This window comes from Coregonus lavaretus, assembly GCF_964263955.1.
Source record: "Coregonus lavaretus genome assembly, chromosome: 37".
NCBI classification, from domain to species: domain Eukaryota; kingdom Metazoa; phylum Chordata; class Actinopteri; order Salmoniformes; family Salmonidae; genus Coregonus; species Coregonus lavaretus.
In genome coordinates, this window is record NC_140024.1 from 7453414 (window position 1) to 7465494 (window position 12081).

Consider the following 12081-nt stretch of genomic DNA (forward strand, 5'->3'; position numbering starts at 1 on the left):
CAGGGAGTAAGAGAAGAGGATGACGAAAGCAAGATAAAGACAGACCTATAGAAGAGGGAGAACATCCCTTTCTGTTGAAAACAGAGCATTTGCGAGCCTAGAAAATAGAGCAATGTGGAGTTTATATTTACAGCGCTGTTCTCTCCTGAACTCTTAAACTGATGTCATGTTGATTTATGGAGAAACAGTGGTTGGTTGACATGTTATTTACCCACAATCCTTTGCAAACAGTATAAAGCACACATTGAGTCTTAACTGGTTCATTAATTTTTAATTTCCCATTTGACTAAGTCAGAAAATAGAATAACTTTTTAATATGTTTATTGTCTTATGGTGGGGGGCCAAATATAATTGCATAGCACCAGGCACTGTTGTAATCCTTATTGTGGAGTGAGCATGATGACATCTGACTGTTAGTTATATTTAACTGGTTTACTATTAGCTATGCGCCTTTTACTGTTGTTGTTTTTCATCTTCTAATACTGGCCCAGGTTATTAGTTTAAATGTAATTTTAAGTACGTAATCTTTCTGAGCAGACTGCTGAAAGCATTGAGGTGGTGCCTGTTTTTACTTTAGCCTAGGGTTGGGTGAACAAACATCACTCTTACCGAATTTCGACCATAGGTCAGTTGGCTTTGATTAGTTGACTGTGTTTCACTGTGGTTGCTTGTCCTTAGTATGTTGCAGTGATCAGATGAAATGGGTACAGAAGTGATGGCCCCAGAATAAAGTGGTCTGTGTGGGGTGGTATCTGGTCCTCCCTGGCATTGAGAGTACGTGATGGGGATTTGATGGTCATCAGGAGGCCCTGGGGATGTGACCACCATATGTGACCTCATGTCAGTGTCCTCTCTCTCTCCCCTCTCTCTCCCCTCAGAGCTGATCGATGGCACTCCCACACTCAAGATAAACCATGGCTCGGGCACACTGGTCCTGCAGTTGCCAGGCAACGTGAACGTGGCGGACAGACGGTGGCACCGTCTGGACGTGAGGAGCAACAGTAAGGTGGGTGCCTGAGGTCTGAGCTGCTGCCAAGCTTATACCAACCCAGGGGACCCCGACCCCCCAACACACACACACACACACACACACACACAGACACACACACACACACTACTCCCCCCATATGCTGTTCATTCTTATAGAACTCTGGGGGAAGTTTAACGTAAACATGTGGTGTCAAATCAAATCAAATTTGATTTGTCACATACACGTGTTTAGCAGATGTTATTGTGGGTGTAGCGAAATGCTTGTGCTTCTAGCTCCGACAGTGCAGTAATATCTAACAAGTAATATCTAACAATTTCACAACATATACCCAATACACACAAATCTAGTAAGGAATGAAATTTAAGAATATATACATATATGGACAAGCAATGACAGAGTGGCATGGACTAAGATACAGTAGAATATTATAGAATAGAATACAGTATTTACATATGAGATGAGTAGTGCAAGATATGTAAACATTATTAAAATGACTAGTGTTCCATTCCTTAAAGTGGCCAGTGATTTCAATAGGCAGCAGCAGCCTCTAATGTGCTAGTGATGGCTATTTAACAGTCTGATGGCCTTGAGATAGAAGCTGTTTTTCATTCTCTCGGTCCCAGCTTTGATGCACCTGTACTGACCTCGCCTTCTGGATGATGAACAGGCAGTGGCTCGGGTGGTTGATGACCTTGATGATCTTTTTGGCCTTCCTGTGACATCGGGTGCTGTAGGTGTCTTGGAGGGCGGGTAGTTTGCCCCACGATAATGTGTTCGGCAGACCGCACCACCCTCTGGAGAGCCCTGCGGTTGCGGGCGGTGCAGTTGCCATACCAGGCGGTGATACAGCCCGACAGGATGCTCTCAATTGTGAAACTGTAAAAGTTTGTGAGGGTTTTAGGTGCCAAGACACATTTCTTCAGCCTCCTGAGGTTGAAGAGGCTCTGTTGCGCCTTCTTCACCACACTGTCTGCGTGGGTGGACCATTTCAGTTTGTCAGTGATGTGTACGCCAAGGAACTTGAAGCTTTCCACCTTCTCCATTGCGGTCCCGTCGATTTGGATAGGGGGGTGCACCCTCTGCTGTTTCCTGAAGTCCACGATCATCTCCTTTGTTTTGTTGACGTTGAGTGAGAGGTTATTATCCTGGCACCACACTCTCAGAGCCCTCACCTCCTCCCTGTAGGCGGTCTCGTCATTGTTGGTAATCAAGCCTACTACTGTTGTGTCGTCTGCAAACTTGATGATTGAGTTGGAGGCGTGCTTGGCCACGCATTCATGGGTAAACAGGGAGTACAGGAGGGGGCTGAGCACGCACCCTTGTGGGGCCCCAGTGTTGAGGATCAGCGAAGTGGAGATGTTGTTTCCTACCTTCACCACCTGGGGGCGGCCCGTCACGAAGTCCAGGACCCAGTTAAACAGGGCGGGGTTCAGACCCAGGGCCTCGAGCTTAATGATGAGCTTGGAGGGTACTATGGTGTTGAATGCTGAGCTATAGTCAATGAACAGCATTCTTACATAGGTATTCCTCTTGTCCAGATGGGATAGGGCAGTCTCTGCTAGACTAGTCCTATTTTCATTAGATAGTCTGGAGAAGTAGGAGGGTTTGAGTGGTTTGGATTCAATGCAGATAGAATGGGTACCTCCTGAATACCTTACTGTGTATGGTCACTGTGGCTGTATGACAGAGCTAACAACAACTTTGTTCATCTACCAGTACTGAAAAACAACCTCAGGGTTATTCTGGAAATGTTCAATGTATTATATAAACAGTGTCATACAAACACTATAATAGTGTTTGTATGCCATTTACAAACAAAATGAATCCACCTGCATGTTTGCTATGAAATAACTAGTTTAATATGCTTGTTGAATACAAACTGGTATTGAGTAGATATTGAATAGGACCTTTTAGAAGCAAATTAGATGCTCACATTTTTATGGTTAGTTATTTCTTGCAATAGAATATAGTACATATAGATATAATACATATATCAGAAAGGTATCACTGGCAGTAATGGAGCTCATATTAGACTGGTGGGCCAGCCAGCATCTGATGTCCTGATATTCCTGATGTCCTGCTATTCCTGATGTCCTTATAATCTGGATGTCCTTATATTCCTGATGTGCTGATATTCCTGATGTCCTGATATTCCTGATGTGCTGATATTCCTGATGTCCTGATATTCCTGATGTCCTGATATTCCTGATGTGCTGATATTCCTGATGTCATGATATTCTGGATGTCCTGATATTCCTGATGTCCTGATAATCTGGATGTCTTTATATTCCTGATGTCCTCATATTCTTGATGTCTTGATATTCCTGATGTCCTGATAATCTGGATGTCCTTATATTCCTGATGTCCTGATATTCCTGATATGCTGATATTCCCGATGTGCTCCTGTAGGAGGTACGCTTCACACTGGACCGCTGTGCCGGTGCCACCATCATGGAGATGGAGGGAGTGGGCAGCTGGCTGACCACAGAGGACCACTCGTCCTGCGAGGTCACTGGGGTCACGCCCAACCTGGACAGGTAGCCTATTCACACTCTCTCTCTCTCTCTCTCTCTCTCTCTCTCTCTCTCTCTCTCTCTCTCTCTCTCTCTCTCTCTCTCTCTCTCTCTCTCTCTCTCTCTCTCTCTCTCTCTCTCTATTTGTTTCTGTCTTTCTTGCTCGCACACTCTTTCTTTATTTCTCTCTTTCTCTCGCTCCCTCTATTTCTCTGTCTTTCTCTCACTCTCGTTCTTTCTCTTTCTCATTCTCTCTCTCTCTGCCTCTCTCTATCTATCTCTCTCTCTCTCTCTCTCTCTCTCTCTCTCTCTCTCTCAATTCAATTTTCAATTTCAATTTCAATTTAAGGGCTTTATTGGCATGGGAAACGTGTGTTAACATTGCCAAAGCAAGGGAAGTAGATAGTAAACAAAAGTGAAATAAACAATAAATATTTACAGTAAACATTACACTCAGAAGTTTCAAAAGAATAAAGACATTTCAAATGTCATATTATGTATATATACAGTGTTGTAACAATGTGCAAATAGTTAAAGTACAAATGGGAAAATAAATAAACATAAATATGGGTTGTATTTACAATGGTGTTTGTTCTTCACTGGTTGCCCTTTTCTTGTGGCAACAGGTCACAAATCTTGCAGCTGTGATGGCACACTGTGGTTTTTCACCCAGTAGATAAGGGAGTTTATCAAAATTGGGTTTGTTTTCGAATTCTTTGTGGATCGCTGTAATCTGAGGGAAATATGTGTCTCTAATATGGTCATACATTTGGCAGGAGGTTAGGAAGTGCAGCTCAGTTTCCACCTCATTTTGTGGGCAGTGTGCACATAGCCTGTCTTCTCTTGAGAGCCAGGTCTGCCTACGGCGGCTTTTCTCAATAGCAAGGCTATGGTCACTGAGTCTGTACATAGTCAAAGCTTTCCTTAAGTTTGGGTCAGTCACAGTGGTCAGGTATTCTGCCACTGTGTACTCTCTGTTTAGGGCCAAATAGCATTCTAGTTTGCTCTGTTTTTTTGTTTGTTCTTTCCAATGTGTCAAGTAATTCTCTTTTTGTTTTCTCATGATTTGGTTGGGTCTAATTGTGTTGTTGTTGTTGTTGTTGTTGTCCTGGGGCTGTGTGGGGTCTGTTTGTGTTTGTGAACAGAGGCCCAGGACAAGCTTACTTAGGGGACTCTTCTCCAAGTTCATCTCTCTGTAGGTGATGGCTTTGCTATGGAAGGTTTGGGAATCGCTTCCTTTTAAGTGGTTATAGAATTTAACGGCTCTTTTCTGGATTTTCTGGATCTCTCTCTCTCTCTCTCTCTCTCTCTCTCTCTCTCTCTCTCTCTCTCTCTCTCTCTCTCTCTCTCTCTCTCTCTCTCTCTCTCTCTCTCTCTCTATCGCTCTCTCTCGCTCTCTCATTCTCTCTCTCTATTGCTCTCTCTCGCTCTCTCATTCTCTCTCTCTCTGCCTATCTGTCTCTCTCTATCTCTCACGCTCTCTCTCTCTCTCTCTCTCTCTCTCTCTCTCTCTGTCTCTGTCTCTTTCTCTCTCCTCCTTTATACAGAATACACACCTTTCACGTAGTCAAACTCAGAGCACCAGATTGGTGGGGGACAAGGCAATGAATTACGGATTGAAAAAAGTACTGCAGTAGAAAATAGGGATGGATAGGTGTATGAAAAGATGTACTGACAGTGTTGTTAATTTCTTCCCCAGGCATCTGAATGGGACCCAGGTGTTACAGCTGGGTGGAGTCAATGAGAACCTGCCCTATGTCTACCCACAGTTACAACACAAACACTTTACTGGCTGCATCCGGAACCTCATTGTCGACAGCAAGGTAACATTTGCTACAATGTATTTCTTCCCAATCATCACACACCATGAATAGCCATGGGAAGCAATTTAGTTATTCTACAACACCTTAACATCTCCATTGTAAAGAGTTGTCTTTACACCGCTTACACTTGTACTGCAGGCAGCATGGTCCTCTGTAGCTCAGCTGGTAGAGCACGGCGCTTGTAACACCAAGGTAGTGGGTTTGATCCCCGGGACCACCCATACACAAAAAAATAATAATGTATGCACGCATGACTGTAAGTCGCTTTGGATAAAAGTGTCTGCTAAATGGCATATTATTATTATTATTATTTTATTATTATTATTATTATTATTATGGTGTTATAAAACTGCAGACAGCATCTCGCTTAAATGCTTTCAAACACTTTCACACCTTCGTCAGGGACATTGTCCCAACAACACTTCTGTAGAAAAGGTATGCTCCGGGAAAGCATTGAGCGCATATCTACTAGACACAGTCTGAACTGGTAGATATGCCACTATGACAACAGTCGTCACCGCGGAGGACAGCGGTCCTTTTGCCCATGTGACTCTATGACACTGTGTGACACGGGGACCTAAAAGTATTTGACACGAAAACACTCTCCTGCCCGCCCGCTGGCTACAAAATGTAGGGCTGAGGTTCGATGCAATATTCATAGACCTCTTATTGTAGAGTGGAAACACTGGGGGCGTGGGTGGAACATGTGAGAGAGGAGGACGTCTGTGCCATTGAACCTGTTCAAGCATGAAGGAGGGGTGAATGTTTGGGCAAGAGAAGGGAAGGGGCAGATTTTTAGACTTCAATTGTGTTTCTATTCTGAATCTACTTCTTCCCACCCTGTCACAGTTGATTTATGTTACTCTCTCTCATCGCTTCTCTCTCAATCTCTTCTGCTCTCTGGGACAGATTAACTATACTATGGGTCTGCAACCGTGCAATAACAGTTTTCATTTTCAAGAGGGAATTACATAAATGATCAGTAAAATGAATATGAAAAAAAAGCATTCTGTATATGAAAACAGTTTAGTTTTTCTGTCTTTTCTTTATAAAAACAACTTGTGAAAACATTGCATATAACATTTGCCATTTAGCAGATGCTTTTACCTAAAGCAACTTACATTCATGCATGCATACATTTTTCATATGGGTGGCCCAATGGGAATCAAACCCAAAATCCTGCTGTTGCAAGCGCTATGCACACAGGACCACACATACGGAAATTATTAGCAAATCTAGTCTTCAACATCTATCCAACACTGTTCCACTCGCTCTATCCATCTCTATATTTCTGAGTGAGGCAGAGACGGGTACTCATGACTGGGAAAGTCTGATAATTATGTTTGGTGAAACATTTTATCATGATTGGCATCTCACACACAACAAACACACACCCACACACATACTCACATACACACAGAGATGCATTTAGGATCTTTGAGTGTGTGTATTAACTCTCTGTAAATCAGTATTGACCTCCATCTCAAGAAGGCTTAGACTTAGAGTGCCCTACTCTATGGTGAGGTCAGAACCAATTTGTACCTTGTTGCAGATTGGCTCAACGGCTGCCGTGGTTTACGAGCAACCAGCTCCGCTGAACGGTGGGAACTCATAAACGGGGAGATTGGACATATTAATGTCCTTTATGATATGCTATTGTGAGCAGGGCTTAAGATTTCAAGGTTTTCCTGTCCTTTCACAGCATTGCCGTCCTACAGCTCCTTTGTGTGCCTGTAGATTGGTTTGATCCTATGAAAACCCAATTATTGACATTCCAAGAAATTGCATGAAAGGTAAATGCATAAAGGTGTTGAAGGGCAATCTCAAGTTTCGGTGACCATGCCCTCAGTTTTAAGAAAACTAACAATTGTTCTGTCCTTCTCTCTTTCCTTCTCTCTATCCATCTCCTTCTCTCACTTGTATCGATCCCTGTGCCTCTCTTTCTCCCTGTCTACTGCTCTCTCCCATTTCTATCTTACACCGTACTGTGTAAATATCTCCCTCTGGCATACATATCCTACTCCCCCTCTCCATCCATCTCTGCCCTCTCTCCATCTCTCCCCCCTACACAGTTCTATGACTTGGGCACTCCAGCTGACTCTGTGGGCAGCTCCCCAGGCTGTCTGACTACGGATGGGAGCTGTGTCAACGTGGGCATCCCCTCCTGTGGCCCTAGGGGGCGCTGCCATGGAGAGTGGGGCTCCTTCAGCTGCCAGTGCATACCGGGGTACACTGGGAATCAGTGTGAGCAGGGTACGTACCTCAATGCCAGCACCGAGACCAACATGTATATGATGAGTTCCTGTTTGGAGTGCATGCGTGAGTGCATTGATGAATTAAATGTGTTAGATTAGATTAAATGAATGTTAATGAGATCAAATGTGTTAATGAGTGACTGGGTACAGTCAGATAGCTATCATGGGGAAGGTGTGTGTCTGTGTTTCAACTTTCATTAGTCGTATGGGATACACATGGTATACACAGTCCAATGAAATGCTTACTTGCAGGTTCCTTCTCGACAATGCAACAACAATAAGAAATAATAAAATATAAGAATACGAACATAAAGTAAATGTCTCAGTAGAACAGAATAAACATTTTAGCATAAGTATAATACAGGAAGGTACAATTTATAGACCAATATTTAGTGTTTAAATTGTGCAGTATTTCGCAATCATAATAAGTCTGGTAGCAGCTGTTGTGATGTGTGTGTAGCATGAATGCACTGCGTGTGCGTGTGTGTGTGTGTGTGAGTGAGTGCATGTGTGCTAAGGTGCGGAGAATCAGAGCAGGTGGTCAGTCCAGTTCAAGTGTTCAGCAGTCTGATGGCTTGTAGATAGAAACTGTCTTTGGTGTGTGTGTGTGTGTGTGTGCGTGCGCGTGTGTGTATGTGTATGCGCGCGCGTGTGTCTATGTGTGTGTCTATGTGTGTGTCTGTGTGGTGTGGGAGGACTAATTGACTGGTGGAGTCAAATAGAAGATGAAAGAAATGCCTGGGCACGAGTTTGATCTAAGATCAAGGCGTGGGAGGGTATCATTAGACTAACAGTATTGTGAATGGGCGTAGTAGAGTATGTGTATCTCTTGAATTCACTCTGGATGAATATCAGTTCAGACTCCTACAGTATACAGTATGTCCCGTGTTTATGGTGAGATGTCTAGCTAACACATTGTCTTGTCCTCCATGTTTTGTTGGCAGAAGTTCCAGAGTATTCCTTTGATGGGCGGAGTCATGTTCATTACCAGTTGGCGTCTCCTCTGCCAGCCCGGCGGACCCAGGTACAGGTTCTGGTCCGGACCCGCAAACATGGCAGCGCCATCCTCAGCCTACTGTCCAAGGAACAGAGTGAATACCTACGCTTAGAGGTGAGACTGAGCTTTCTGTGTATGTCTCTCTCTCTCTCTCTCTCTCTCTCTCTCTCTCTCGATTTTATATCTTCTTTTGACTCACCCTTTTGTCTTTATATCTCTGTTTGTCCCGACCATGGGAGCTCATAATATGCTTTCATGGGCTCATAACATTTTTCTCAGCATCCCCCCTCCAACTGTGTGATTGAGGTTAATCATAACATTAGTGTCATCCGCTATGTATACTGCTGTTTTTATAGAATTTCTTCTCATCCTGTAACCTTCTCCATCATCCACATATCTTTACTACAATGCCGCAACATGGGGAGTGGATTCATCACAGGGACATAAATGTCAGCCGTTTTCCGTGTGCAGCCAGTGTGAAATGCACCAATTCTGCAAACATCCTCCAATATTAACCCACAACAGAAGTACAACATTGTAACGCAGTGTTTGCTTTTAATCAGACCTACATTAGCATGCGTTTCTCTTGGCTGAATGTATGCTCAGCGTGCAGAGGCTTTCAGAAGGAGCTTGAGATGTGCCCCACACTCCAAGGACTCCTTGTTTTAGGAAAAAGTGATTTTCTTTGCACCTGCCTCACAGTGGTGTGTTTAGATTGCTGATTGCAGCTTTGAGTTTTTCTCTCTGCTCTCCTCTATAAATCGTGACTGATTAATTATTTGTATGCTATCAGACTGGCGTGAGGAGACCTCTGAGATGTGCTGCTCGCTCTCTGGAGTGGCAGGTTAGAGATTTCATTACCGCAGCTCACAGTGTGACTCGTGGTTGAAGCCTCATAGCGGTAGCCCTCTTCTTTATTCATTCCCTCTGTGTTTTTCTTGTCCTCCGTCCTGATGGAGGGATGGAAAGAGCAGATGCCTCCTGGGGTTTCTTGGGAGAGAGGTGTCTCTGATCTGTAAGGGTACCCACTGGGCACACACTGGTGGAATGAAATAACATTGAACCAATTTGGAATAGACATTGAATTGACGTCTGTGTCCAATGGGTAGGCTATAATACATTTTCACTTCTAGCCCTGGTGATGGCATAGCAAGACAATGGTGATGACAATTGCCATTTTAACATTGTTAACACCAATACAACAAAGAGGAGGAGACGCCTTGAGCAAAAGCCCTCCTCTCAATTAGTACTTCTTGTCTGGTAGCCTGAATATAGACTCAGGAACATATTGTACCTTTCACATGTCCTCTACTCTCTCCCTATGCCTTGATGCCTTAGATTATGAGAGATGCACTGGATCCTACGTGTATCCAAGATCAGAAATGTTTCTGATTGTCTGATAGCTCTATGGTTTTCTCTACCTCTGCCTACACACTGTGTGTGAATGGGTAGGTAGCATGGATCAATATACTGTATAATGAGAGAGCTACTTCATTTAGGAATTAAGAGCCTGCTGATCTGGAAGGACACATAGAGAATGTACTGTACACAGTGATAAGACAGAGGTTACATAAGCATTCACAGCCTTTTTTTTCTTTTGTAAAATATTTTTATGATTTATTTTTATTTTTATTGGGGGTAGATCAGCTTTAATATTGCAGATAGATTGTAACTTCCATCAATGTAATTGTCTGCATCACTTCCAATCCTGCATATGTTTTTTTTGCAAATATATATATATATATATATATATATATATATATATATATATATATATATATATATATATACAGCTCTGGAAAAAATTAAGAGACCACTGCAAAGTTTTCTTAAATGAGCATCTCTACATGTATGACAGCCATTCCATTCCAGTGTCTGTTGAATTCCAACACAGGCACACCTCATTCTACTGAATTAGGTACTGATTAGGTGATAACCTGAACCAAATCTCATTTAACGGGGAAAAGTATAAAAACCACTGCTGTGGTCATCACTATCCTCTTGCAATAGGACCAGCTGGATGGCAAAAACAGTGCTAATAGTACCTCAAAGTAATATTAATCAAAAAATAACTATTGACCATGCCAAAAGAGTTGAAAAGGAAAGTTTTGAGTGAGGAAAAGAAAGGTTAAATGCTGGCTTTACTGGCAGAGGGATACAGTGAGCGTCAGCTTGCTTCCATCCTTAAAATTTTAAAGACGGCGGTTCATAAGAACAAGGTCAAGCAGCAGACATTGGGGACAACAAAGCTACAGACCGGCAGAGGGCGAAAACGACTTTCTACTGACCGGGATGACCGCCAACTCATTTGAATGTCACTCAACAACCGTAGGATGACATCAAGTGACCTACAAAAAGAATGGCAAACGGCAGCTGGTGTGAAGTGCACGGCGAGGACGGTTCGAAACAGGCTCCTAGGGGCAGGGCTGAAGTCATGCAAAGCTAGAAAAAAGCCCTTCATCAATGAGAAGCAAAGAAGAGCCAGGCTGAGGTTTGCAATAGACCATAAGGATTGGACCATAGAGGACTGGAGTAAGGTCATCTTCTCTGATGAGTCCAATTTTCAGCTTTTTCCAACACCTGGTCGTCTAATGGTTAGACGGAGACCTGGAGAGGCCTACAAGCCACAGTGTCTCGCACCCACTGTGAAATTTGGTGGAGGATCGGTGATGATCTGTGGGTGCTTCAGCAAGGCTGGAATCGGGCAGATTTGTTTTTGTGAAGGACGCATGAATCAAGCCACGTACAAGGTTGTCCTGGAAAAAAACTTGCTTCCTTTTGCTCCGACATTGTTCCCCAAATCTGAGGATTGGTTTTTCCAGCAGGACAATGCGCCATGCCACACAGCCAGGTCAATGAAGGTGTGGATGGAGGACCACCAGATCAAGACCCTGTCATGGCCAGCCCAATCTCCAGACCTGAACCCCATTGAAAACTTCTGGAATGTGATCAAGAGGAAAATGGATGGTCACAAGCCATCAAACAAAGCCGAGCTGCTTGAATTTTCTGCGGCAGGAGTGGCATAAAGTCTCAACATCAATGTGAAAGACTGGTGGAGAGCATGCCAAGACGCATGAAAGCTGTGATTGAAAATCAGGGTTATTCCACCAAATATTGATTTCTGAACTCTTCTTAAGTTAAAACATTACTATTGTGTTGTTTAAAAATGAACATTAACTTATTTTCTTTGCATTATTCGAGGTCTGACAACACTGCATATTTTTTGTTATTTTGACCAGTTGTCATTTTCTGCAAATAAATGCTCTAAATGACAATATTTTTATTTGGAATTTGGGAGAAATGTTGTCAGTAGTTTATAGAATAAAACAAAAATTTTATTTTTACCCAAACACATACCTATAAATAGTAAAACCAGAGAAACTGATAATTTTGCAGTGCCTCTTAATTTTTTCCACAGCTGAATACAGTGGGGAGAACAAGTATTTGATACACTGCCGATTTTGAAGGTTTTCCTACTTACAAAGCATGTAGAGGTCTGTAA

General features: G+C 43.0%; 1 protein-coding gene across 1 annotated transcript in view; it reads left to right on the forward strand.

The window, feature by feature from the left end:
* Nucleotides 1-12081, forward strand: part of LOC311111753 (neural-cadherin-like) — a gene marked incomplete at both ends in the record, with an annotated part of 182747 nt that overhangs the window by 148240 nt on the left and 22426 nt on the right. The window contains 5 exon segments of the mRNA XM_084154568.1: nucleotides 879-1006; nucleotides 3401-3528; nucleotides 5204-5327; nucleotides 7400-7580; nucleotides 8527-8693. Of these exon segments, the coding sequence (XP_084010694.1) occupies nucleotides 879-1006; nucleotides 3401-3528; nucleotides 5204-5327; nucleotides 7400-7580; nucleotides 8527-8693 (728 nt within the window).